General features: G+C 48.7%; 1 protein-coding gene across 1 annotated transcript in view; it reads left to right on the forward strand.

The window, feature by feature from the left end:
* Positions 1-13,193: 13,193 nt before the first annotated feature.
* The window catches only part of EXT1 (exostosin glycosyltransferase 1), a 180,299-nt gene continuing 167,680 nt past the window's right edge, over positions 13,194-25,812 (forward strand). The window contains exon 1 of the mRNA XM_056483707.1: positions 13,194-14,472. Coding sequence (XP_056339682.1) covers positions 13,526-14,472 — 947 coding nt within the window. The 5' untranslated portion in view covers positions 13,194-13,525. The remainder of the gene's footprint in view (positions 14,473-25,812) is intronic.

The raw sequence follows: 25,812 nt of genomic DNA on the forward strand, positions 1-25,812 counted from the left end.
TCCACTGGTTGGGTGGCAGGGTATCAGCCAGTGCAGGTGGGCTGGATTTTTGTCATTACCTGTGGTTAAGAGCCCAACCACCACAGTCACTGACTGTATCTCTCATATTTTATCATCTCCAGATGACCCTGCTTAAGTGGGAGGGTTGAACCAGATGCCCTCCACAGGTCCTTTTCAACCTCAATCATTCTGTGATTCTCTGATTTTTATGCAAGCAATGATTGCTGAACTTACAGGGCTCACTGTAAAGCTCAGTGTCAGACCTCTCCTTTGGGAACCTGCCCTTCCACCCCTGTGAGAGGCCCAGCCTGTGCTGTAAGGCTTTCCAGTTGCACTGGGGAGACTTCCAGGAGGTACCTGGAGGATGATTTGAGGAAAGATGATAATGGTGATGTACACTTAGTGCAGGAAAACAGGGGCCCTTGCAGAAGTGCAGAGATCAACATGGGTCACAACAACCCATGCAACATTCCAGGCTTGGGGCAGAGTGCCTGGAAAGCTGCACAGTGGGAAAGGACCTGGGAGTGTTGGCCAACAGCCATTGAACCTGAATCACATGTGCCTAGATGGCCAAGAGGCCAATGGCCTGCATCAGAAAGTGTGCTCAGGACCAGGTCAGTGACTGTCCCCGTGTACTTTGCACTTTGAGGCCACACCTGAAGTGCTGGTTTTGGGCCCCAGTTTTGGGCCTCTCATGTGAAGAAGGAAAATGAGATGTTGGAGTGTGTCCAGAGAAAGACAACAGAGCTGGGGAAGGGTCTGGAGACAAGTCAGATGAGGAGCACCTGAGGAAGCTGGGAGTGTTTAGCCTGGAGAAAAGGAGGCTCCTTGTCACTCTACAATCCCTTGAAAGGAGGCTGGAGCCAGGTAGGGGTTGGTCTCTTGTCCTAGGTAATAAATGACAAGACAAAGGGAAATGGGCTCAAGTTTCACCAAGGGAGGTTTAGATTGGATATTGGGAACAGTGTCTTCACAGAAGGGGTGGCCAGGCCCTGGAACAGGCTGCCCAGGGAAGTGATGGAGTCACCATCCCTGGAGGTGTTTAAAATATGTGTAGGTGTGTCACTTAGGGACATGGTTTAGTGGTGAACTTGGCAGTGCGGGGTTAGCAGTTGGACTTGATCTAAGAGATCTTTTCCAACCTAAATGATTCTACAATTCCATGATGGCATGGCCACTCTGGGTTGCAGCCAGCTTTTGTCCCAGAACGACTGAACTTCCATTGCTTCTGCTGGCAGCAGGCACAGATTTATCAGTGGGTGATGGAGGCAGTAACCTTCATCCCTAGCATGCCAGGTGCAGGGGGCCAACTGCCCACACTGTCCATCTGTCCACACTGAGGTCTAGCCTGGGGCTCCCTTCAGCCCAACATGAGGTTTGAATGAAAAAGAGAAAGAAAGAGAAAGGTAAAAGGAGCATGTGGGAAGCATAACAATTTTTTCAGCTTATTTTTAAGAGTGTGTTCCTGGGCTTTCAAGGAACAGCAGGTAAGTTTGGCCCCTACAAAGTGAGTCACAAAGTGGAAGAAAATCCCAGAGTATCCTTACTCCTCAGTTTGTAATTGTTTGCAGTGATTTCCACCTGGAATACTGTGCTAAAGCAAATCACATCCTGGGCTGCATTAGAAGCATGGTCAGCTGGTGATGCAGGAGCTGATGCTCCCCTTCTGTTCTGCTCTTACAAGACCTCACCTGGAGCACTGCATCCAGCTCTGAGACTTCAAGTAATGGAAAGGCATGGACCTGTTGGAGCAGGTCCAGAGGAGAGCCACAGAGATGGACAGAGGGATGAAGCATCTCTCCTATGAAGGCAGGCTGAGAGAGCTGTTCAGATTGGAAAAGAAGGCTCCAGGGAGGCCTTTAGTAGCCTTCCAGTGCCTAAAGGGAGTTCACAAGAAAGAAAGAGACTTTTTACCAGGGCCTGTAGTGACAGAACAAACAAACTGAAAATTTGATAGATTTAGATTAGATATGTGGTGATTTGACCTGAACTGGATCCCAGGTGCCCATCAAAGTCAATCTATCACTTTACTCCTCAGCTGGACAGGGGAGAGAAAATATAAAGAAAGGCTTGTGGGTTGGAATAAGAACAGGGAGAAATCACTCAGCAATTACCATCACTGTCAAAACAGGCTTAACTTGTGAATTTGTTGAATTTATTACAAATAAAAATAAGAGCAGGAAAATAAGAAGCAAACCTAATCTCAAAAATACTTTCCCCCACCCCTTCCTCCTTCCCAGGCTTAACTTCATTATTCTCAGTCTCCTCCCCCACAGCACTGCAGGGCGACAGGGAATGTGGGTTATGGTCAATTCATCTCAGGCTGTTTCTGCCTCTTCTTCCCCCTCAGGGAGAGTCCTTCCCATGGAAGTCCACTGAACTTCTTCAGTGTGAGTCTTTCCCACAGGCTGCAGCTCTCCACAATCTGCTCCAACATGGGTCCCTTCCATGGGGTGCAGTCCCTCAGGAACAGGCTGCTCCACTGTGAGTCCCTTGCATGGTCACAAGTCCTGCCAGCAAACCTGCTTCAGTGTGGGCTCCTCTCCATGGTGCACAGTCCTGCCAGGAGCCTGCTCCATGCAGGCTTCCCAGGGTATCACAGCCTCCTTGGGCATCCACCTGCTCCAGCATGGGCTCCTCCATGGGCTGTGGGTGGATCTCTGCATCCCTGTGATCCTCCAGGGGCTGTGGGTGGATCTCTACATCCCTGTGATCCTCCATGGGCTCTGAGGCACAGCAGCTGCCTCACCATGTTCTGCACCAGGGGCTGCAGGGGAATCTCTGATACAGCACCTGGAGCATCTCCTGCCCCTCCTTCCTCACTGACCTTGGTGTCTGCAGGGCTGTTCCTCTCAAATATTCTGACTCCAGTCTTCTCTGGCTGCAATTACTTGTGTGCAATAACTTTTTTCTTTCCCTTCTAAGATATATGATCACAGAGGCATTGCTACCACAGCTGATGGGCTCAGCCTTTGTCACTGCAGATCCACCCTGGAGTTGGCTGGGATTAGCTCTGCTGGACAAGGGAGAACTTCCAGCAGCTTCTCACACAAGCCACCTCTATAGCCCCCTGCTACCAGAGTCTTGCCATGTAAACCCAATACAGATATGAGCAGTAATTCTTTACTGTCAGGGTGGTCACAGTATAACTGGCTTCCCAGAGAAGTTGTGGATGCCCCATCCCTGGAAATGTTTAAGGTCAGTTTGGATGGATTTTTGAGCTTTTGAGCAACCAGATCAAGATGATCCTGCCCATGGCAGGGGGATGGACTAGCTATTTGTTGAACTGTTCTGTGGTTCCATGAATCTGGCCATGTTTTGACTTGGGGGCACTTCACAAACCTTTAAGTCACTTTAAGCAACACAGCTCCTGAGAGGTCTGGGAAGAGACTTCTGTTTCTTTTCTGGTAACTAGAGCTGAAAATAAGTAACTACTTGGTGAGATAAGTACCCTCCAAATGCAGGGACTAGTACACAGACCAGTCAGTGAAACCAGCAGCCGCAGGGCTTCTCGCTCCCTGAGAACAGCAGTTTCCAAACATTAGCAGGATGTGTGTCTGCCTTCAGCAAAGCTCACCCCCACATGCATGGACTGTGGGCTGGCTGGGCCTGCTGGTCTCTGCCACCATTGATACACAAAGCCTGAGACAGCCTGGTGCCCTGTGTGAGCTTAGCAAAGCCAGAGTAAGAGCTGCTGTTCCAATAGAAGCTGAAGAAGGAAGTAAAAGCACAAGGCACTGCCAGTGTCCAATGGCAGCATCATGTGAATTTTAAGAAATATGAAAGGGAGATAGAATTTGTCACCACTTTCTCTTTATTTTCCTATTTCTCTTATTTTAAAATTGAGTGTTGAGGAGATATATTAATTTTGAGGGTCTTGCAGTAACCCCAATTGTAACTTGATGTTCATAGGGGAGGGAGGGGAAAGAGGGAGGGACTGGTGTGCTTTTCATGTGGGGAAAAGAAGAGAATCCAGGACAAAGTATTTCTGAGGTCTACCCAAGGCTCAGTGAGGATCCCAAACACCACCTTTCTAACCGGTTTAAAGCCACAGGAGCCAGCTGTGCACACCCTGAAGGGACCAAGGTCATGCCAGTGAGTAGAGGTGACTGCTAAAGCTTTCCATTCTGCAGCAGCATGGCTCACTGAAGTCTGGAGAGATGAGATGAGCTGAGCTGAGCTCAGCCCAGCCTGAGGACTCTCCACTTCCCTGGCTGAGCTTGAGGAGCCTTCTTATTTCCTTAGCAGCTTCTTTGGGTTTACACTCACCACCTACCCATGGAAATGGGGATGGGGACTCACACCCACTTGCTCTATGCAGCAGAGCAGGCTGTGTGGAGAAAATGGATTACTTTAATCTTGGTGATTTGTGTTTTACCTTTTGATGGCCTGGATGTTTATTCCTTTATCATGTATTAATTATTGGCATTCTCTAGGCTTCCTTCTGTCTTAATCTGATTTAAAACAGACATTTGCATTTGAAAAGTAGCTAGCATGTATAGCAAATCCTTTCCCTTGGTTTGCTATTAATGCAGCCAGCTTTGATGTATTATATTAATGCTGTTTGCCAGGGGTGAAATCAGCACACCACCTATAGAGAGGCACTTCCTTGGTGAACCTACTGCTTTTACCCACAGGCAAAGCATCTACCTACCCTGGTGAAAAACCTGTGTGCTGATTGCAGCAGCAAGGTCACACACCTGCTACTCTCCCTGCTGCCTTCCACCTGGTTTTGGGAGGCTCAAAGCTCTGCACCATGCCCATGATGACCCAACCTGAGGACCTGCCACCAGTGAAGGGTGGATTTACAGATGAAGGATTAGACATCCATGGCAATGGAGGAAGCAAGAGCTAAACACACAACAGGGCACCAAACCAGAAGCTGAGGGTTGTGCAGGGAGTGAAGCAGGCAAGTGCAGGGGAGCTCCTGGCTAGAAGAGGACTTGGTGAGATCAGGATTTGCCTGATGGTCTTTCTGAGGGTTGTATGCACCAAGGCTGAAATGCATGTGTGCTTCAAAATGATCCAACTTTTACATAGCAATGACTGAGCCAGTTGAGGAATAGACTAAATCAATCCTTTGGTGAGCTCAGTACCAGTATTTCCTTTATTTCCTATTTTATTTTTATTTTTATTTTTATTTTTATTTTTATTTTATTTCTTAAATAATTTAAGGCTTTTGGGAAGTTGTCCTGAGTCTGACTGATCAGTTTGAGCTGGTCAAAGGGCATGTGGAGCTGCTGCTGTAACCCCTTCAGGCTGGGTTACAGCCTGTAACTGTACAGTACAACTGTACTGGTGAGTGATGGGCACAGGACAGGTGACCAAAGGAGCAGTGCCTGCCTGCTCATGTGACAGAGCAGAGGTGGCTCAAGTCACCAGCCTCAATCCACCATGGCTGCTTGTGCAGGTTTTCCCTTGCCCTGCTGAGCTCTGACAATCAAACTGCCTGGAGCAGCCTTTCCTCACCCTGCTCTAGCACAATATTCCAGATCAGCTGTGACTGTGAATGGGAGGGTTTGCTCACCTGGCTCCTGCTCTCAGGGCCGGGTCAGAAGCTGTATTTCTGTGTGGCAGAGCTGGGGAGGGGATGGGATTTGGCAAGAAGCAATGCCAAGCAGTAGGGTCTGGAAACCAGGCACTCCCAGAACAGCATGTCTGATCATGGCATTAGTTGAATAGAAACAGCTCAAATTAAACTTGTTTCTTCTTAAATGCTCACATAGAGTGAGCGTTTTGCACCATGTTGACTCGCATGAAAAGCATTTTAGTTAAATTATTATAACTTCTGCCTCTGGACAAAACTTCTTTAAGTTTCCAGAGCTAATTTACCAAAGGAGTTGGAAAAGTTATTTCAAGTTAACAGCCTACATTACAGTAGTAGTTATTTGAACAGGTGGGGACTGGGGGAAGTAGGGACATTAGCCAAATCATGAATCATAAGCTAATCAGATTGCCACCCATGTTTGCACCAAAAGAAAAGCCATGCACAAAAATACATCACCAGCTACAGCACTGACTCAGCAAGGACCCGAACTTTTGTTGGAGTTTATTGCAGTAAATGGCTACACTTCGTCTTGGTAGGGGCAGGAGCTGTCTCTGGAAGCCACCAGGGAGCCTGGCTCCCCTCTGACCACTCTGAGGGTGTGTGACTTCTTTGTACTGTTTGCTCCTCACTGCATTTCCGCTCCATCCAAGCAGGGAGGAGTTTGGGGCCTTGCACCCTGTATCTTTATCTTCAACAAGGTCTTTTCTGCCCGCCCTTGGATTTGAGGCTCTTTCCACAGGTGAGAAGAAAAAGCAAAGGGCCCAACTTTAGATACCCCAGGAGGGCACCTCAGGACATCAATAGCCTCTATCCCCTGCAGAGAAGCTCCTCTCTCTGGTGCAGTAGGACGTATTTGGCTGTCCAGGAAGAAGTGGGTCACAGAACTGTTTCCTGATGCATCCAAAACCCAGACAAAGAGCTGTGCAGAACCATGCCACGGCCCAGCTATGCTGGGAAGCAAAGGCTGCAACAGCTCTGCACTGACTCTGCACTGGGGTGGGAGCTCTTCTCCTCCTGGAGCAGTGAGAAGTCCCTAGAGTGAAAAAAATATGGAGATTTAACTGGATTTAGAATAAAGTAAAATAAAACTACACGATTGAAACTCTGTTGATGTTAGTGAAATTCCTTGTGTCTTACACCAGCGGGCAGAAAATCAGATCTAAAATGCTGAGGCTGCTGGCAGATACCTTCCTGTTTGTGTGTGCAGTGGAGAAAAGTGCTTGTTTGGTGCTGATTGCAGACTATGGAATAAGAGCAATTTCTCATCCCACCTCCACAGAAGCTATTTAAATAGTTCTACACCCACTTTGAAAGATGCTCAGTTAGAAAGGAGTAAATCTGGAAGTCATTACTCCTCAAAGAAAAGCGCCAGTAAGAAGCTGTGCTGAGGCTGCCGGTGCTCTCGGGGACAGCAGCTGCCCAGGAGCTCTCCTGGGCCAGCCTGCCTTTGCAGTGGCACAGCTGTTATGAGGCAGCCTGCAGAGCAAACACGCTGCAGGAAGGAGCCCTGCGGCTCGTGTCTGAGGAGCCCTTGGAGCTGACCCTTTGTCCCACTGGGGCTCGGGGCCAAAGCCCAGCTGGCTCCATGCAGGCTCCTCGTGCTCTCCATCCAGCACAGGAGCCGAGGGAACAACCAGCAAAGCCCAAGGACACGCCAGCAGAAGCAATAGGCAGAGCGCTAATTAGAAAAGCCCTTATGAAATACTGGGGACAGAATGGTGTCACATGCAGTCATTCTGTGCCTTCCTGCCCCTCCTTGGGGATTGCTGGCCACAAACTCACAAAGTCAGAGTGTTTGCCAGCTCTTTCCCAAAACTGGAGGTGGAGACTTAACCCATGGCACCTCTGCAGGGCTGCTGGCAGGATGCTGCCCACACCCAGCCACTCTCCCACTGCCCACATTCCCCTCTGCCAGGCTCCCCCCGGCAGGACAGTGCAGGGGGAGGCCCTTGCACAGAGCAGTCGCTGGCCAAGTCTCTTCCTGGGGGATATAGAGGGAAAAGTTAAACTCAGGTGGGGAACTGGGTGAGCTCTGTGCAGGGAGAGCCAGGCGGAACCCAGGAATTCTGCCGTTGATCGCCCCCAGGTCACTTCCAACCCTGGTCACACCTGAGAGCAGGCATTCAGGCAGCCCAGGAGCTTTCCCAGCCCCACCACATTAGATGTTCATGGATTTGTTTCCAAATTAGGTTGGATCCAAAGAGACACTTTTATGAATTGATGCACTCAAAACAGCCAGAGAGCACGAAGTCCTCAAATGAATCTCATACAATTCTACTGTCAGAGCTGCTTCTATTCAGACCCTCAGCACTGCCATCCTGCTCCATAACCAGCACACCAGGGCCCCAACCCTACAGCAGGTTTCAGGCAATGTCTTGTCTGTCTCAGGCTTTTGCCCAGTAGAGCTCTGCATTAAGATCTTAATATTTATAAGCCTCTGGTTTTACTATCTGTTTAATATCATGGCAAATCAGGTGCCTACACTGCTATCCCTCCAACTCACCTGAAAATCTCACCTTCTTAACAAAGGGCAGTTACATTTTTCCTTAAAAATAAACTAATTATAAAATCACTGTAATTTTCACACGTTTAAACAGCCAATTATTTCTGAGGACATGAGAAACAGCTGTTGCAATGTTGAAGCTCAAACAGTTACATCTCTGCTATTTTAATGGGTAAGAGTCGATATTTTTATTCCCATGTGATATTACCAAGACATGATAAGCAACCATAGCATTAGTATTAATTTGTGGAGCAAAGATCACTTCAGTTTGCCCCAATGAGGAATAATTTTAACAGAAAATTAGCATTCCACAAACAACTCTTTGAAAGCCTATTGTGTTTCCCCCCCCATTCCTTTGTTTTTTGATAAAGCGACACAGCCCTGGCTAAGAGCAATTTTTACCTCTAAGAGCAATTTTAGGCAGAGACAATTTTTGAGGCAGCCTTAACTCTTTCCAGACGGGGGAGTGGACTTCAAAAAATGCTTTCTGAAGTTTAACTTGGCATTGTGAACCACTGCATAAAGGGAGAGCACTGACTTTGCCTCCCACCAGAAGGTGAACAAATATCAAACGGATTCAGTTCCTCTCCCACAGCCTTCAGGTGAGGACTTCTGCTAAAAGCTTCGCTCTTCAATCTGTGTATGATCACCCAAACCAAAGTGGCATCTGCAGGTACTTGGCATCTGTGGAAACCAGGCTTATAAATACAGAGCCAAGCCTGGAGTTCCAGGCTGTGGGTTCTGCACAAGGCTTTGCTTTATCCTTTGGAAATCCTTGTTGCACTTTTCCAGGGAAAAGCATGTGTGTGGCACAAAGAGTGGTGATTTGGGCTAAGCATGGAACAGAGTAGCAATTTTTAACTGCACATTGTCTGTCAACACGCCTTTTCAAACATCCTAGCTCCATTGCATTTTTTATCCTTTTTCCTCTAGGATCATGACAGTGGTGATAAATCAGCTCTCATGCTGTCCTATTAGCCAGGAAAACATTATCAATCCCATTTATTTGGAAATGTGAGACCCACAGGTAGTCTAATAGAGTGATTACCCCAGGTAGCTACCTATAACAAGCCAGTCTCAGCAGGAGAATCCTATTCCACCCCCTCAGAGAGGATGCTCTCCTGGAAATTGTGAGGGTGATTTTAGGTCTCCTGCTTGGGCAAACACTTCATGCACAGAATTACCAGATTAAAAAAAAGGGGGATAGGGATGGACGAGTGAGTGTGAGCATTTTTCTCTTATGTTTTGAGTGGATTTCAGTGCAAGAAGAAGAAACATCTAATACCCAGTGAATCAGTCAAGGACATTACTCAACAGCATCAAAACTAACATGCATCCAAGTGTGTGAAGCAGTAGGAAATTTTTCACATTAAAAAAGTAGAGGGTACCTCCAGATTTAACTGACAGCTGAGCCAGGAACTCTGAGGAATAAAATTTTGAAGGCATTTAAAGCTATAGCTGGACACCAAGAGAGACCCAAAAATTAGAAGCCCAGAAGAGTAATCTACCTCTCTAAGAATTTGGCCCCAAGTGACTTGCCACAGATTGGGCAGGTGTTAAGTTACAAAGTCAGAAATAGAAAACCAATTCCCTCTCCTGGCCTTTCACTTAAAGGCTTGGACAGATTCCCAGACAACTGTCAGCCACATGAAGATATAAATTATTTGGAAGAGTGTAAAGGGTAATGAACCAGGGTCAAAAGCCACCTGCAAACTTGCAGACCCTTAGCAGGCAGCAGTGGCAGAGCAAACCTGGGGTTGGTGGCTCATGTTCTTGCCACGTGGATACACTGAAATACCCTTTCACCACTGATTCTTCCTCATCTTCAGGCAGAATTTCTATTATACACTGGTTTCTGCTCCATCATCTGCCTGCCAGGTGGCAGATGCAGGCAGAGAAAGGTAGGCTTCCTTTTCTGGAGCTCAGCCTCCAGTGCCTGCCCAGGCTGTGGATAACTCTCCAGCCAAAAAGCTGAAGGCTGGCTGTGGGATTCCTGCCATGCTGCCCACAGGGCCTGAGGAGCAGCAGTGAAGTGGGCTGGGCACAGGCTGATTTCAGTCTGTGACATAGGAAAGTTATAAACAATGTGTGATGGCTGGTTTAGAAAGGTCTTCAAAAAGGCAGCTGATCACCATAGCCACTCTTTCCCCAGCTACAGGCACTCACACAGCTCCTGGAGTAGGTTCTGCCTGGCACAATGGAATCCAGATCTCTCTGGAACAATCAGTCTGTAAGTCAGGAATCCTACAAATAAAACCTGCTAGCAGTGATCTGTAGAGGTTTATTTCTCTGTGGTCTAAAATGACAACCTCATTGCCTTTTTCCAGATACAAGTATTTCAAACCCGAAGTATTCATTGGTGCTGAAGTCAGCAACAGTGTGAGTACTTCAAGTGCAGGGCAGTTCAGCTGGAAACCCAACCCAAGCTTTCATTTCCCTCCTACTGTTTCCCTGTTGCAGGGAGCAGCACCATGGTACCACAGGCTCACCAGCATCCCATCCTCAAAACCTATTTGCAACAGCTACCATCCTTGGCACAGGCAGCAAAGCTCACAGCCTTCTTTTTCTGTTTGAAACTGGTCCCCAGAGGCTTAATTTGCAGAGCAAATTTGCAGTAATGGGATTCCAGATTCCACCTTCCTGTGCATGACAGAAGGTGCCTCTGTGAGCTGCCTTGGTTCACTTTTCAAGAAGCTGACCTCTTTTTTCCTGAACAGCATCTCAGTTCTGGAATGTGGGCTGTGACAAATGTTTCAGAGAAGGACTACAGGGCTAACGAATAGATTAATATTTAATCACTATTCCCCACTATTGGGTCATTGTCAAAAATTGCTGACCCCTGTACCTAAATCTACACCAGCCATAAATATGACTTTGTTCTCAGAATCTGACTTTTTCTTATTATTCCCAACTTCTTCCTGCAACAGTCTTCCCCACAGGCAAATTATTTTTGAAGGGAATTGCCTTCTCTTGGCTCCAATACAGGGCTGACCCGGATTTTCTATCAGCAACACACCCTTCCATAATAAGCTCTCACCACATTTCCTGAAGAGACTATCTTCACACACATTATGGTGCATTTCTCCTCCTCAACTCAGCATTAGTGCAGGGAGAAGAGGAAAGGACACAACAGGAGCCTCAGCTCATGCCTGGGACATGCATGGAAGGGGTAGGGAAGCTTTTGGCTGATGCGAGGTTTCTGTCCCTCGGGTGGTATAAGACCCCTCTGTATCTGGCAGATGGAGAGGGGGATTGCAATCCAGGGAAGGCAAATCCATTACACTTTTAATGTACAATAGAGTGACAAGGAAAGCACGTTGGGACAGGCTTTAGCATCGGATAGTTACTTGACATCGAGGGTCTTGTGCAAGCACCCTGAAGCCCATCGCAGGTAATTTCCCCACTTTTATTTGCTGAGCTAGCAGGACAGATACATTCATCGGTGCTGCAATCCTCCTTTCCAGCACTGCGGGTGCCAAAGCAAGCCGGGCCTCCAGCTGTGTCCCGGCCATCCCCTCCAGCCTGGGTTCGCCATACAGACCATCCTGCCTGAGCGCTGAGGGCTCTCCCAGCACACAGCCTGCTGGCCACGGCACTGCATGCCAGGGAGCGGATGAGGTTAAGCTCTAATATGCAGCTGCAAGGATGGCCGAGTGCTTAGGCAGCTCCCTACAGACCACTCGTTCATCAGCATCGTCTGCCAGCCCCGCGGAGCCGCCTCAGGGGAGGGCCTGCTCCCGGGGGCGCGGAGCACACCGCACAGCACAGTGTCCCAGCGGTGCGGAGGGCCTGCTCCCGGGGGCGCGGAGCACACCGCACAGCACAGTGTCCCAGCGGTGTATGGGGCCTGCTCCCGGGGGCGCGGAGCACACCGCACAGCACAGAGTGTCCCAGCGGTGTAGGGCCTGTTCCCGGGGGCGCGGAGCACACCGCACAGCACAGTGTCCCAGCGGTGCGGAGGGCCTGCTCCCGGGGGCGCGGAGCACACCGCACAGCACAGAGTGTCCCAGCGGTGCGGAGGGCCTGCTCCCGGGACGCGGAGCACACCGCACAGCACAGTGTCCCAGCGGTGTAGGGCCTGCTCCCGGGGACGCGGAGCACACCGCACAGCACAGTGTCCCAGCGGTGTATAGGGCCTGCTCCCGGGGACGCGGAGCACACCGCACAGCACAGTGTCCCAGCGGTGTATAGGTCCTGCTCCCGGGGACGCGGAGCACACCGCACCCCGCATAGCGCAGGGTACCCCAGGGCGGAGGGCAGCCCCAGGCTGGCAGCGGAGCCCCGTCCCGCCGGGGAGAGGGGCCGCGACCACGGCTCCCAGCCCTGCCCGCACCACACAGAACGCCTGCCGCCTCACAACTGGAGTCTTGGGTCTCAGCCCCGGTTTTGGGTCTGCTCCCTCGGGGCCGCTCCAGCATAGCGGCGCCGCACTCGGCAGGGGGCGGCAGCGGCGGTGCCGGCGGAGAGCTGGGTCGGGGCAGCCTCGGCCGGGGGCTGAGGGCTGCACGGGTAGGGGGCGAAGCATCCCCGAGGCGGGGCTGCCGGGATGTCACCGCGGGGTAGCCCCGAGCGCGCCCGCCCGCAGGACACCGACCAAGCACCGCGAACGCCGCCCCAGCAGCGGTGCCCCCGCCCGCCGCTTATCAATGGGCGCGGCGGAAGCCCCGCCCCCCCGGACGTGACGCCCGCCAATGGGGGCGCGGGGTGCGCGGCGGGGTGAGGTCAGCGCGCGGGGCCGGGGCGGGGGCGGCGCGGGCCGGGTGCGGCGGGCGGGGGTCGCGGCCCCGGGCGGGCGGGGTGGGCGAGCGCGGGGCTCGGCGGCCGCTGCTGCCGCGGCCCGGGGGAGGCGGGAAGGGGGGAGGGGCGAGCTGCAGCGGGAGGAGGAGAAAGAGAGGGAGGAGGAGAAAGAGAAGGAGGAGGGTCCTCGCCGCCGCCGCTCCGTCCTGGGGGCCATTCAGCGGGAGCGAGGCAAGGAGCGAGCGCCGCCGGGGCCAGGCGTGGGGCGCCGGGCGATGCGGGGCTTCGTCAGGCTGCGGCGCGGCGGCCGCGGGCTGTGAGCCGGCGGGTTGGGCCGGGCCGGGCTGGGCTGGGCTGGGCTGGCGGCGCGGGGCGGAGAGGGGTGGGCGGGAGCGTGGCGGAGCCGAGAGCCGGCAGCGGCGGGAAGGCGGGAGCGGCGCTGCCCGGTGCCCGCCCCGCGCGGGGGGCCGGCCCTGAGTGCATGCGGGGCGCCCCGCCGGGCCGCCGCCGGGCCGCCGCCCGCCGCCCCTGAGACACCGGCGGCGAGAAAGTTGCGGCGGTCGCCCACATGCGCGGCCGCGGCCGGCGGCTTGGGGAACGGCGCCGAGCGGAGGTGGGCGAAGAGAGTTTGAAGCGCTCGCCGGCGGGAAGATGGCGGAGCGGAGCTGAGAGCGGCGCCCGGCGAGCTCGGGCTGCCCCCGCCTTCCTCCGCAGCCCCCCGGACCCCCGCCGGACACATGCAGGCCAAAAAACGCTACCTGACGCTGCTCTCCGCCGGCACCTGTCTCGCCCTGCTGCTGTACCTGGGAGGCGTGCGGCTGCGGGCGGCACGGCACCCGCCGCCCGGTAGCCGGCATGGCCCGCGCCCCGGCGGCGCCGAGCGGCCCTGGCCCCGCTTCCCCGACGCCCTGCGGCCCTTCGCGCCCGCCGAGCGCCCGGGCCCCGAGGGCGGCGGGCGCGTCTCCCCCCGGCAGCGGCGGGACGCCAGCGCCGGCCTCTACCGCGGGCGCCGCTGCCGCATGGAGTCCTGCTTCGACTTCGCCCAGTGCCGGAAAAACGGCTTCAAGGTCTACGTGTACCCGCAGCAGAAGGGGGAGAAGATCGCCGAGAGCTACCAAAACGTCCTGGCCGCTATCGAGGGCTCCCGGTTCTATACCTCGGACCCCGGGCAGGCCTGCCTCTTCGTCCTCAGCCTGGACACGCTGGACCGAGACCAGCTCTCGCCCCAGTATGTGCACAACCTCCGCTCCAAGGTGCAGAGCCTCCACCTGTGGAACAACGGCAGAAACCACCTAATTTTTAATTTATACTCCGGCACCTGGCCCGACTACACTGAGGATGTGGGGTTCGACATTGGCCAGGCTATGCTGGCCAAAGCCAGCATCAGTACTGAAAACTTCAGACCCAACTTTGACGTTTCTATCCCGCTCTTTTCTAAGGATCATCCTAGGACAGGAGGGGAGAAGGGATTTTTGAGGTTTAACACCATCCCTCCTCTCAGGAAGTACATGTTGGTATTCAAGGGGAAAAGGTACCTGACGGGGATAGGGTCAGACACCAGGAATGCCTTATATCACGTCCATAACGGAGAGGATGTTGTCCTCCTGACCACCTGCAAGCATGGCAAAGACTGGCAAAAGCACAAGGATTCGCGCTGCGATCGAGACAACACCGAATACGAAAAGTAAGTGAGCGGTGCCCGTTCCCCGTGCTTGTATCCCCAGGGCATGCCGGCATGCCCTGGCCGCCGGACAGATGTGAGCAGATGTGTGCCAGTGCGCTGGCAGTGGCCGCAGGAAGGCATTCATCGCTCCTTTGGGCGAGTGGGTGGCTTCTCCCGTCACCCGTGAGACTGGCGGCTGGCTCCGAGCTGCCTTGGCCGGGGCAGCCGGCGGGGATGCATTACTGAAGGGCGATGCGGTGTCCTGCAGCCCTGGTGTTCCTTGCCCGGGGACTGATGACCTGCATCCGCAGCCTGATGGCTTTGCAAACATTGCCGGCGGCGGAGGTGCTGTTGGAGGATGCGCTGGCATTTGGCACTGCTTTTTGTCCCCTAGTGCCTCTTAGGCCAGGTGCCCTGTGCCTTCCCTGCCCTGAGACAAAGTTTGTGCGAGTCCTCAGCTCTCTCCAGGTCGCATTAAGCCAGGCTGCCGAAGTGGGTTGGTTGCTGAGGGCGATGGCTGGGATGCTCTCTCCAAAAAGCACTGCCTGGCATGACCTGTATCTGTGTATCTCCATAGACAAGCCAGTAACTTGTCTTGCCGTGTTTTTTTTTTTTTCTCAGTTCAAACCAGCACAGTATCAGTAAAGAAAGAAGGAAGGAAGGAGTGTTGGCTGTGTTTGTGTCCTGTGTCTGAGTTTCTGGTTTTTATGTGTGAGAGGATACACCAGTGATGCGAGCTCAGCATGTGCTTTCTGTGAATGCCTGGTTGCTTGCCTTTTATCGACTTTCATTTTTATTTGTTGGTAATGTCACTATGAAGCCAAATTTTGTCTCGCTGTACTGCTGCCCTTGTCTTCCAGTCTGCTTTTCAGGTTTGTATATATAGCTGCCGGGAAAATCGCTTCTGGGAATTACCTCCAGGATTGCGATGCTGACTAAGCCGTTTGCAGCTGATTAGTTCATTTAAATGCTGACCACCACTATGTTTGTTGCAGAATAGGTGCCTGTATATTAAGTTTTTCACACGAGAATATTTCCTGGGTAGCATGAATTACACATTGAATTAAAACAGACCAGCCGTACAGCACTGAGTGATGTGCAGTGGAGCTGCACCCAGAGCTGCCAAGGGCTGGAGGGTTTTGTGGTGCACGGGGGAACGTGGGTGGAAAAATACTTCTGGAGAGCATTTGGGAAGAAACTACATTGGCATTAATACTGGTGAAAATTTCCGACTGGCTGGCTGTTTCTCCACCGAAACTGTCCTCGGGGGTTGGGAAGAGACTGGGAAGGTCAGCATTGCAAAGTCGGGAAGCCTGCGTGAACTGCCTGGGTGAACTCTGCTCACCTTTTGGTTGCTGTAATTCTACTGCAGAGGGGGAGGAAAGAGCAGTGCAAATATTCAGTGGACTTTTATTCCCATTCATTTTCAGAAAACTGATGGGTGAGTGGTGAAATAATGGACACGTGGAAGCAATACAGCATCAGTGGTGGGTGATCAGTAGAGATACTAAGCTAAGCTCATGTTGTTTGTCACCCGGGAGTCCCTTTGGGTTGTTATCTCCTTCAGGGAATATATACTTTGGGAAAGAAGGGAGACCTGACAATTGCAGCCTTTCTGGGTGTATTGGTTTTTTTTTTATCTCTGAGCAATTGGGGCTAATTTACAGATGGGAAAAAATCCTGGTTATTTGCTGTATACTACAGTGTGTGTGTGTTGTAAAGTTGTCATAAATCCAAACATACCTGCCTGTGGTTTCACGTGAGTCCAATTTTTTACAGCCATGCCATTTGGTCTAATAAAAGACATTTCCCTGTGAGCTCTGCTCCCCCTGAAGTGTCTTTGCCACTTACTGTGGTGACCCTTGGGGGGTATGATAGCATGAATCTGACTGGTATGCTGTGCTATTCAGACAAAAAGCATACTTACTGCTAGGATGCTGCCGTATCTGGGGCGGGGGGCTTCAACGTTTGTTGCAATGCTGCTGTTAAAAGACAGGAACTAAAAACTGATGCTGACAAGAAAATAAGATTACTCTAAGATTTGAGGCAGGCTCAGTCTGTGGTCGAGCTGCTGAGGTGAAGAGGTTTGCTCTAGTGAACAACTGCAGATGCTGCAGCTCTTGGACCCAGCCTCTTACTGGAGGAAGGGCACCTGGCAGAGTGTGCTGCTGCCCCTTCTCACTTGTGCCTCGGAGCGATGCACAGCCGAGTGTGCCATCTGCTGCTCTGCCAGCACTGCGTCCTGTCACGGCCCCGTCTCCTGGCTCCTCTGTGCCCACAGGGACCATGCCTGGTGCTCCACTCCCTTTATAAAATCTGCCAGAGTCACGTCCCCAAGGTGGCATGACACAGCTCTCCAGCTGAAATGCCTCTGTGCTGATGTGTAACTCAGGAGTGAAAGCTGTAGGAAGAGCTCCGTTTTTCATCCCACGTAAAGCAGCATCCGATCATCAGTGAGGCTGTAGTGTTTGAAAAGAAGTGTCTCTAAATACATCTGGGCCTTGAAAACTGCACATGGAGTGGCTCTTGTGAGGCATTTGGGGCTTGGATTTAACAATGCATCCTCAAGGTTTTAATCAAAAAGAAGGAAAAACGTACTTTCCAGGATATCCCTACTGGCATATCAGTATACAGTTGGGAGTTGCATATTGTGCTTTTCTGTGCTGATTTTCCTATCCTCTGCTGTGATACTTATATCACTTCATGTGAAAGACATGAAGAGTAGTGTAGGTACCCTGGCCATGGAGAGCTGGCCTCGAGATACCAGTACTCGCTGGGGTGATGTATGAATGATTTGGTCTAGGTTGGAGGCCTTGTCAAGCAGGTAATTTAGGTGACCAGATTTTAAAAAGTTAAAAATGTTTAAAAATGTTAGCAGGGTAGTGGTGTTACGATGTCTTGGGCTTGGGGCTGCACAAATCACAAGTTACTTTTGATGGGGTTTCATTTAGGGTGTAACATTTGGTGTTGGACACCCATGAGGTCCACCAGTCTGCTGGATGTGGTGTTTCCTCTCTAGGAGATTGAAAAAGCTAAGAAGGGTGACTTCCTTACCTCTGGAAAAATGTGTAGAGTGTCTTACTTTGTTTGGGGTAAGGAGGGATGGGCATATGTGTATTTGACTGTCTCTGTGAATTGTATTGAAAGATCCATCTGTATGTCACAGCTAATTAATTTGCATCCTAGTTATGCATCTCAGCAGATAAAGCTGAGGCAGAGTAAAATGAGTTACATTACCATGATTAGACTGCTAGCAAACAGGATATAAAAGAAAACAAAGAATCTCTGGTTTTCTTTACAGTGTCCTTGGTTGTCAGTTGGCCTTTGTCACCCAGCACTAGAGCAGCTGGGCTTTCTGAATTCCTCCACAATAAGATTTCAGCCTCAAGCTTTCTGTTTCACAAAGGGTTAAGGGAATAAACGCTGCTGCTGCTGAAGTTTGAAGACAGCCTCTTAAATATTTAATGACAGTCTAAATATATACATATGTACAATGTGTTTTAAACAAAGGCAGAATTCATATACAGGCTTAACTGGTTCCAAATAATTACTTTTTGGAAGGTAATATAAATGACTGTGGATTCCAAAAGAAATGGAGAAATTTGGTGTTCTAGTAAAGCCAGATGCAGAGAAGAGGTTTGCACCAAAATGAGGATCTTTCTAGGAAAGTAAAATAATGTCTGTGGCATGTCCCCTGACCTCCAGCAACCCTGCTCTTGGAAGATAGAGAGGGTAGCAGTGATAGTATCAAAATACATGAGGTCCCACCAGAAGCTCATTCAGGGCGACTTTTTACTCATCCATGCTTGATATATAAAGTTAATGATGAGAATGAAACAAGAGGGGGAAAAAAAGAAGAAAGGAGTAGAATGGAGTAGGAAAAATGAGAAAAAACCCCATATTTTTGGAGAAAAGTGAGCAGCTATGGTGGAGGACAAAAAGCATAATGAAGTGTTCTTTATAATGAGGTTTTTTGATTAGTCAGTGCTCAAAAAGCCTGTGTGATCATGACTGAACTGAGAAAGGAAGGTAAAACACGCAGGACCTTTGCCAGAGGAGGTTGGAGGGATGTGGTAGTGGAGGAGGAGCCTGTGGAAGGAGGTGCTCACAGATCTACCTGGGGCTGCTGGGTGCTGGCAGAAGAGGGAGAGAGCAGCAGCACTTTGCATGCTCATACCGGTGAGATGTCTCTGCAGGGCACACAGTAGCACTAGGCAGGGTTGAATGTGTACTTCTGCAGGAGAATATATCCAGCTGAACATTTTCATTGATGCCTGGTACCCGGTAGGTTTACCTGGTGTGCACTCTACTGGTGGAATGTGTGCCAATCACAGCTGAAACTCCCACCTTTGTAATCATGAGTAAAGGTCACAGTCATGCAATAGGTGCAGAATGGGAAGAAAAGCAAGTTTTAGTTTTGCTTCTTTCCCACTAGGAATAAAGTACACATACTGAGAAAAAGAAGTGGTGGAAGTACACGTGAGGGATGACTTTTCCACTCAGCAGACTGGCATGAGAATGTAAAGTAAGGCTTAGGCTTGCCCGTCCAACATGTGGTGATAATGTGAACACTCCATATGCATGTATGTGCACGTTTCAAACAAAGGTGAAATTCTTGTATTTTTAATATACTGAGCTTCCGTGTATTGTACTAAAACAAATGTAAATGCCACACTTAATCACTCACTGGGTTGTTTTTTGAATTATCTAAAAGCCTTCACAAGTCAGCTCATTTGCAGCTATTTAGGACAGGTCTGAGAACAGGTTCAGAGTGGCTGGTGTTCAGGACATCTGAAATGAGATGGGAACCAGTCAATGCATCTTGTATATCACCAGGCTGTTTTGGGAGCTTGGATAAAACTCAAAAACTACTGAAAGCTCTTGGGCATTTTCCCAGAGTATCTTGGCTCCTACAGAGACCTGTCCCCACCAGACTACTTTTTAATATCGATTTTTTAGAAACTGGAAATTTGCCTGGTTTACAATACATTTATCCAAAATGCAGTAAGCAGGTAAATAACAAAGCTTTAATGGGCGTCTGCGAATATAGGACTTGCTCTATTGTGTTCTTCCTCTTGCTCTCTGTATTTATTGTAGAGTGTCCTTATGTGCCTGTTGATGCTGATTTAATGCAAGTCGGGCCCTGAGGGGTGTAGGAGCTTCCAGAGGCTCCAGACTGATGCCCTGGCAGGAGCTGGAGCGACAGGAGCATCCCTGAGCTCCCAGCCAGCTGTGCAGTCCTCAGCCTGGCCGTTTGCACAGGCTCTCCCCTCTCGGTGGAGGTGGGAGCGGTGGATCCGTGTGCCTGTTCCCTGCGTGAGCAGTGCTGGGCGCTGCCGCGTGTGTGGCCGGGTGTGTAGGGTCAGGCCCTGGCACAGGAGCCCACCCTGCCCGTGGGCCTTAAACCAAGCACCCTCCTAACCTCAAGTAATTAAGTTTTCTTGTGGGGTGAGTTGTTATTATTATAATTGGTTGCCCCAGGCCTTTCTGTGTCTTTCTGTGAAGTATCTCATACAAGGCTGTGTGGTGACAAAGCGTTATAATAGATGGGTGATCTGGTGTGCAGCAGGTGTTTTCTGCATGCAGAATGTATGTGAACACAGCTTTCACAGCTAGAGGGGCTCTGCTTTTATTTTTCCTGCCTAGGAAAGTTGATCTAGGATAGTTTAACAATGAATACGCATCATTGAAGAGACACTTGATGATAGAACAAAATTCAAAGAAAAAAATTATCTGAGTTATCATTTCTCATAGAATTAATCTGGAAAGAAGTAATTTTTTCAGGACTTGTTGAACCCAGATCAGGACTGAGCTAAGAGTAACAGTTACCTATTTTGGCAAGCCAAAGTCCTCTTCTGCCTCCAGGGGCTGGCCTCAGCAAGAAGGTGCTACACAGCATCCCTTGGTGCTCCTGCCTTCTTACCCTCCCTGGCTGGGTTTCACAGGGCAAAGTCCAACTTCTGCAGGGCATTTTGTAGTGGCCTAAAGTAAGCTTTGCTGAAACTGCTCCTAAGAGAGAGGGGTGGCTGAATTTGGGGTTCTCTTGTGGGTTGCATGGAGCTGCCTGCTGCTCCCTGCTGCCTTGAGAGTATTCTTAGCTGTGGGCCTGTTTACATCCATACATCTGTAAAGTAGTGCATCTTGCTGGGAGAATAGGATTGAACAAGACGACTTCCAGCTTGAGACAAACCTGAGCAAAAAAGACTGCTGGTCTGACTGCTGGAGATAATCCTTTTGTCCCACATACAGGCCTGGAACAGCCCACTGGAAAGTAAACCAGCAGCTGCTTGTGGGAGAGGGAAGTAAATGAAACTGGTCAGCACGAAGCACTTATTTACTCAACAGATGTGAGTCAAGAGAATGTGCTGTAATCTGATGATTTCTGGAGTATTATCTGTGATTGTTTTCCTTTTCTCTCTGAAGGGTTTCTTTCAGAAAATCCGTGGAGTTTTGTGGTCTTGGGTAAACAAACTGTTTTGCTAACCAGAGAAGAATAATTGGTAGGTACATGGACAGCTGTCTGGCCTGTGAATGGAGTTAAATGCCGTGTTCCGAGCTGCTAAGGTTGTTGCCTGGAAAGGCTGACCTGGAACAGAGACTAGGCAAAGCAAAAGGAATTAAATAGGTATTTATCTTGCACTCTGGGCAGTGCAAGAGCCTGGCTGGGGCTACACCCAAATCAAATCCAAGATGGATCCCAGTCACGAGTTTTTACACTTCTATAAGTTTTGGTTCATCTACATATGGGGGTCAATTATCCAACTACAGCCCTGGGCTATGGAGTATCAGCCCCCTGGCTTGCCCTGTTTACCTCGCAGTTGTTTATGCTTTTTGGGTACCAGGTGTCCTTGATTCTCTAGCTAGGAAGGGATTGTTTTGTCTGACTACCCTGTGAAGAGAACTTACCTAATATGAAGTTGTGGAGTTACACACTAAGCAGCAGAGAATCTGAAAAATACAAAAGCTAAAACCTAAGGCATCAAAGTGACTGACTTCTCACGGACTGGGTTATATCTAGACAATGATGAAAGATTTACACTCTTGTCTCATGTCATACAAATATTAGTTTAGCCTGTGGGAATGTAAATATAACTTCAGGTTATAGTTAAGGTTCTGCACCTTTCCACATTGCCAGGTATTTGGGACATATAGGTTTCAAAACCTTCTCTTGGTTTACACTGAGCAATAGATTTGTTCCTCTTCTTCTGTTTTTCCAGCTACGCTGTACTTTTATGTGAGGCTTTTTTGTGTTGCTCTTTTTTCAATCCAGGTTTCAGATATTTCTCCTTAATTTAGGAGCCTCCTCAATCAACTCAGGGAGCATTGATGCTGTGTAGTGCTGATACAACTCATCCCCAAAGCTCTGGAGAAGGCAGGGAGCTGTGGCAGGGGGTCCTTGCAACACCAGGTATGGACAGGAGCAATTAAAGGTCTCAGCCAGAGAATGGTGGGAGTCCTTTCTTCCACTTACATAACAAATTATAATTTTTGACAGTTGACAGCCCTGCCTGCGTAGATACTATCCTGGTATTGTGGCATGGGTGCCACATAGCCTGCATTTGAAGGCTAAGAGGTGAGAGATCACCATACTGCTGTGGTGGAGAAGAAACTAGTTTAAGAAATTAATTCCTAATGAGAACGAAAGAGATTAGCTTCACATGAGAAGGGGTAAATAGTGTTTTAAGAAATACAGGCCCTATCTCAGCAAAATGTTGTCTTAACTGGTTTGCTGGGAAAAAACTGGTATGAGTGGTGCCAGACTAATGGCTTTCCAAGACAGTCTGACTTCCTAAAGTGTTATCATTTCTTAGAATAAGAAAACATAATTGTAAGCCAGTCAGGAGGGTTAGGCCTGCTCAATAACAGGAGAAAGAAGAGTCCATTTTCTTTAAATGCTTTGTGTTTCTGCACTTGTCTCTCCCACTAGCTCTTGCTGAGATTTAGCTTCAGTTTTTCGGGTGGTTTAGTGCTATCTCCTTGGCTAGGATGTTAAATGAGTGTTCCCTGTAAGGTGGTAGTGGTGGGATGTTTGTGTTGGCTAAATCAGGCTCCCATGTCCATATGCTTTTAAAGTGGAAAGAAGTCTTTCCTTTTCCTAAGCATTTTGGGGGCTTACTTTAGTGCTTTATAATGTTTAGAGCATGTGTAAAACTGAAATACTACTAATTTATGTTTTCTGTATCCCCTTCTGCGGGAGCATCAGTGAGCATAGGTCTAAAATGATTTTCCAGTAAAAGGTGACAGTTGTCAGAAGCAGTATAAAGCAGCTCTTCTCTGTGTGTTTGGCGAGGGCAAATATCCTCTAAAGCTTTTTTTGGGGCTTGACTTGTCCTGACATGTTTGGTATATGAACCTTTTACCTCTCTTTGCTTCACTCAGCTGCTACCAAAGACCACTGCATTTCCAGGCACTGAAGCACTGTTGTTCCTGGTCTCTCCTACAAGGGCTCCTGCAGTGCAGTTAGCAAATTCAGTAAAGCTTCTCTAAGTTGACTTATTTCTCCATGATGGTTTCTAGTCCAGAAATACAAGAAAACAAAATAATTCCTGGGTTCCTAAGTAAATTTCCCATTTATTCACTTTTTCCCCCTCTAATATCCTCTTTGTGTTTATGAATGAAACAGAATTAGGGCTAATTTAGTTGATTGGCTGCAAAACAAAAGTATTCAATGCTAAGAATGGGAAATGAGAAGGCCTTTCTGAAATGTTACTTCTTTGCATAATTGTAATAGATTATAATTATACATTTGGGTGTTTAGCAGTGGATTTGCTGTAAACACGGTCGTGGGAAATCTCTCGTTCACTTGTGTCGGTTCGAGTCCCAGTGCGGTCCTGTCGATGGCTGTACCAGCATCTCTAACATCATTTTCTCTTCAGGCAGGATGATGTGCCACAGAGAATGCAATCTCCAGTTCCCTTCCCAGCTCCTCCTACAAAATTACAGCTGGTCGATACGACCATGTCAGACTGTTGACACAAATCAATAAGATCAATCATTCTTCAGCTCCTAAACAAAATTGAGAGCGTGATGCTGACGGCCTGCACGTAGCAATAAATTCCTAAAGGAAAATTGCATACTGTGGTGTTTGCTGAGGGTATCCGTGGGGGATCCTGTCCCGTTAATAATTAGTTCTCTAAGGCTGTAAAAAGGAGCATGGTATAAATAGTTTGCTAGAGCTGCAGTGTGTGTTGTGACCCCTGCAGCCTTCAGGCTGATGGAGAACATCACCTGACCAACAGCAGTGTGGGAGACAGGGAGCATGGCAGTGTTTGGGTAGGAATCCTGTTTTTCTTCATTCTCCTAGAAGATCTTGACCTCTGATACTGGTTTTTGCCTGGCAAATAATTGCAGACATTTTATCACAATACTGGAATTCCTGGTGCAGTCAGGTAGTTCAGTGTGTTACTGCCATAAAGCCCACCAGAACTGTAGTTTTTGTAGTAGTCAAGAATAAATTCAGAGGCTGCTTCTAACAATCAGAATCTTTGTCTGAAGGAAAGGACAAATTTTTGTTATAATGTCTGAGTTTATATCTCTGAAGGCTTGTTTTGGTGTGTCTGCTCATAGACTCAGTCAGCTGCTTCAGGAAGATAAACACATGAATGTTTAATCTTATGAGTTTGCCACCAACCATTGTGCTGGGTGTGAGCAGATTTTTCTTTTAATGAAATGTAATTTATCTAATCCTAATGGGAAACATAATTATAGGATTTATTTTTTAATACTGTGATTTCAGAATTATTTTATAAAGAAGAGTAACACTTCCCCCTTAAGGGCGGTTTAAAAATCAGCAAACAAAATAGAATAAACTAAAGTACACTTCGCTAAAAGTAATAAATCTCAGACAAGATGCAAAAAAAAAAAAAAAAGAAAAAAAAAAGCAGCTGATATGTTGGAGCTGCAATAAAGCTGAAAATTAATGATCAGTAGGTTGCTGCTGCAAGAGAGAGTGAATGCATTATGGATTTGAGGAGACGCCTGTAGCTTATTAAATGCCAGCAAATTTTTGCATAAGCAGTAGAAAACTCTGATCAGAAATTGTAAAACGATGTGAACTCCATCTGGAAGATCCAGTGCCACAAAGGACATGTGCACCATGTGTATGGTTGAAACATAAGAAAGTGCTTTGCAGGATCATGGTCTAAAGTTGCACGCTAAGCTCCTTTAGTTTCTGATCGGAGGGATTTAAATGTTTCAATAAGGCATGACTGTAGTCGCAGGAAGGGATTTATCGTACTTTACATAAGAAGGTGTGTGTGACTGTTTAAAATAATTTAAAACAAATAACATCTCTTCACCCTTCCACACTCCCTTACACATTTTTTTCTCTAAACCCAAAAGCTAAGACTACTACTTGAATTGTAATGGAATAATATATCAACTGAGTGATCACATCAGGCATGGACACTTACCAAATCACAGCGAGATAACTGTGAATAACTCTCTAGTTTCAACAATTTGCATGGCCATTAACAATTGATGGGTTTCCCTTAGAACCGCATTATCTATGGCAGCAGGATCTATTCCTGTGCACTGCTCCTGCATACTAAGTGCCAGACAAATTCTCAAAACTGAGGATAATAAAAAATCTGATAGCAGCAAGGTGAATGAAGCAGGTAGGAATTTCAAGGCGACATTTTTTGAAGATAGGGAAATATTTCAGGCAGTCCTGCATTTCCCTAACTGTTCTTCATCCCCTTTCCTGCCTACTTCTTTTACTACAGTTTTGCAAGTTTAATTCAAGCTGGTGTTAGGTTTCTCTTCACGGCTTGGCGTCACTTCAGATTTGATGGTCAGTCTGGCCTGTGGATCAGTTAAAGTAAGATTTTAAAATACTTTTTGTTACAATTTTGTATTGGACAGTTTTCTTCAGAAGCTTTTATGCATATTTGACAAAAGATAAAAATGGTGCTCAATTTAGCCGTCCTAGATTGTTGCGTGGCTCTTTCATGGGAGGTGCCAAAAATGTGCTTTTCTTATTAGAATCATGCCACCATTTTAATAAGTGTGTGACACATCTCTTATTTCTAATGCTTTCATCTCTGCCTGACAGCATGTCAGTTCTTTCCAGGTTACTCTACCAAGCTGACTTTTCCAGCCCGAAATCTTTCTCCTTCTTTTTATTTCTCTTTCTCACCCTCTTCCCTCTCCCCCTTTCTTCTCATGGCGCTGTTGTTGTGGCAAGATGAAAGCAGCTGAGTGAGGCGGTGGCGGGGAAAGCTCGGGTAATCAAAGCACACAAGGAGCTGGAGCTGTGTGAAGGCAGGTGGGTGACACATCAAAGTCAGGCTACGTGTGCTTGCTGCTCTCACCTCTCCTTGTAAATGACCCCCCCTGCCATAAACAGAGTTCCTGGGGTTA

This window comes from Oenanthe melanoleuca, chromosome 2, assembly GCF_029582105.1.
Source record: "Oenanthe melanoleuca isolate GR-GAL-2019-014 chromosome 2, OMel1.0, whole genome shotgun sequence".
Lineage (NCBI taxonomy): Eukaryota > Metazoa > Chordata > Aves > Passeriformes > Muscicapidae > Oenanthe > Oenanthe melanoleuca.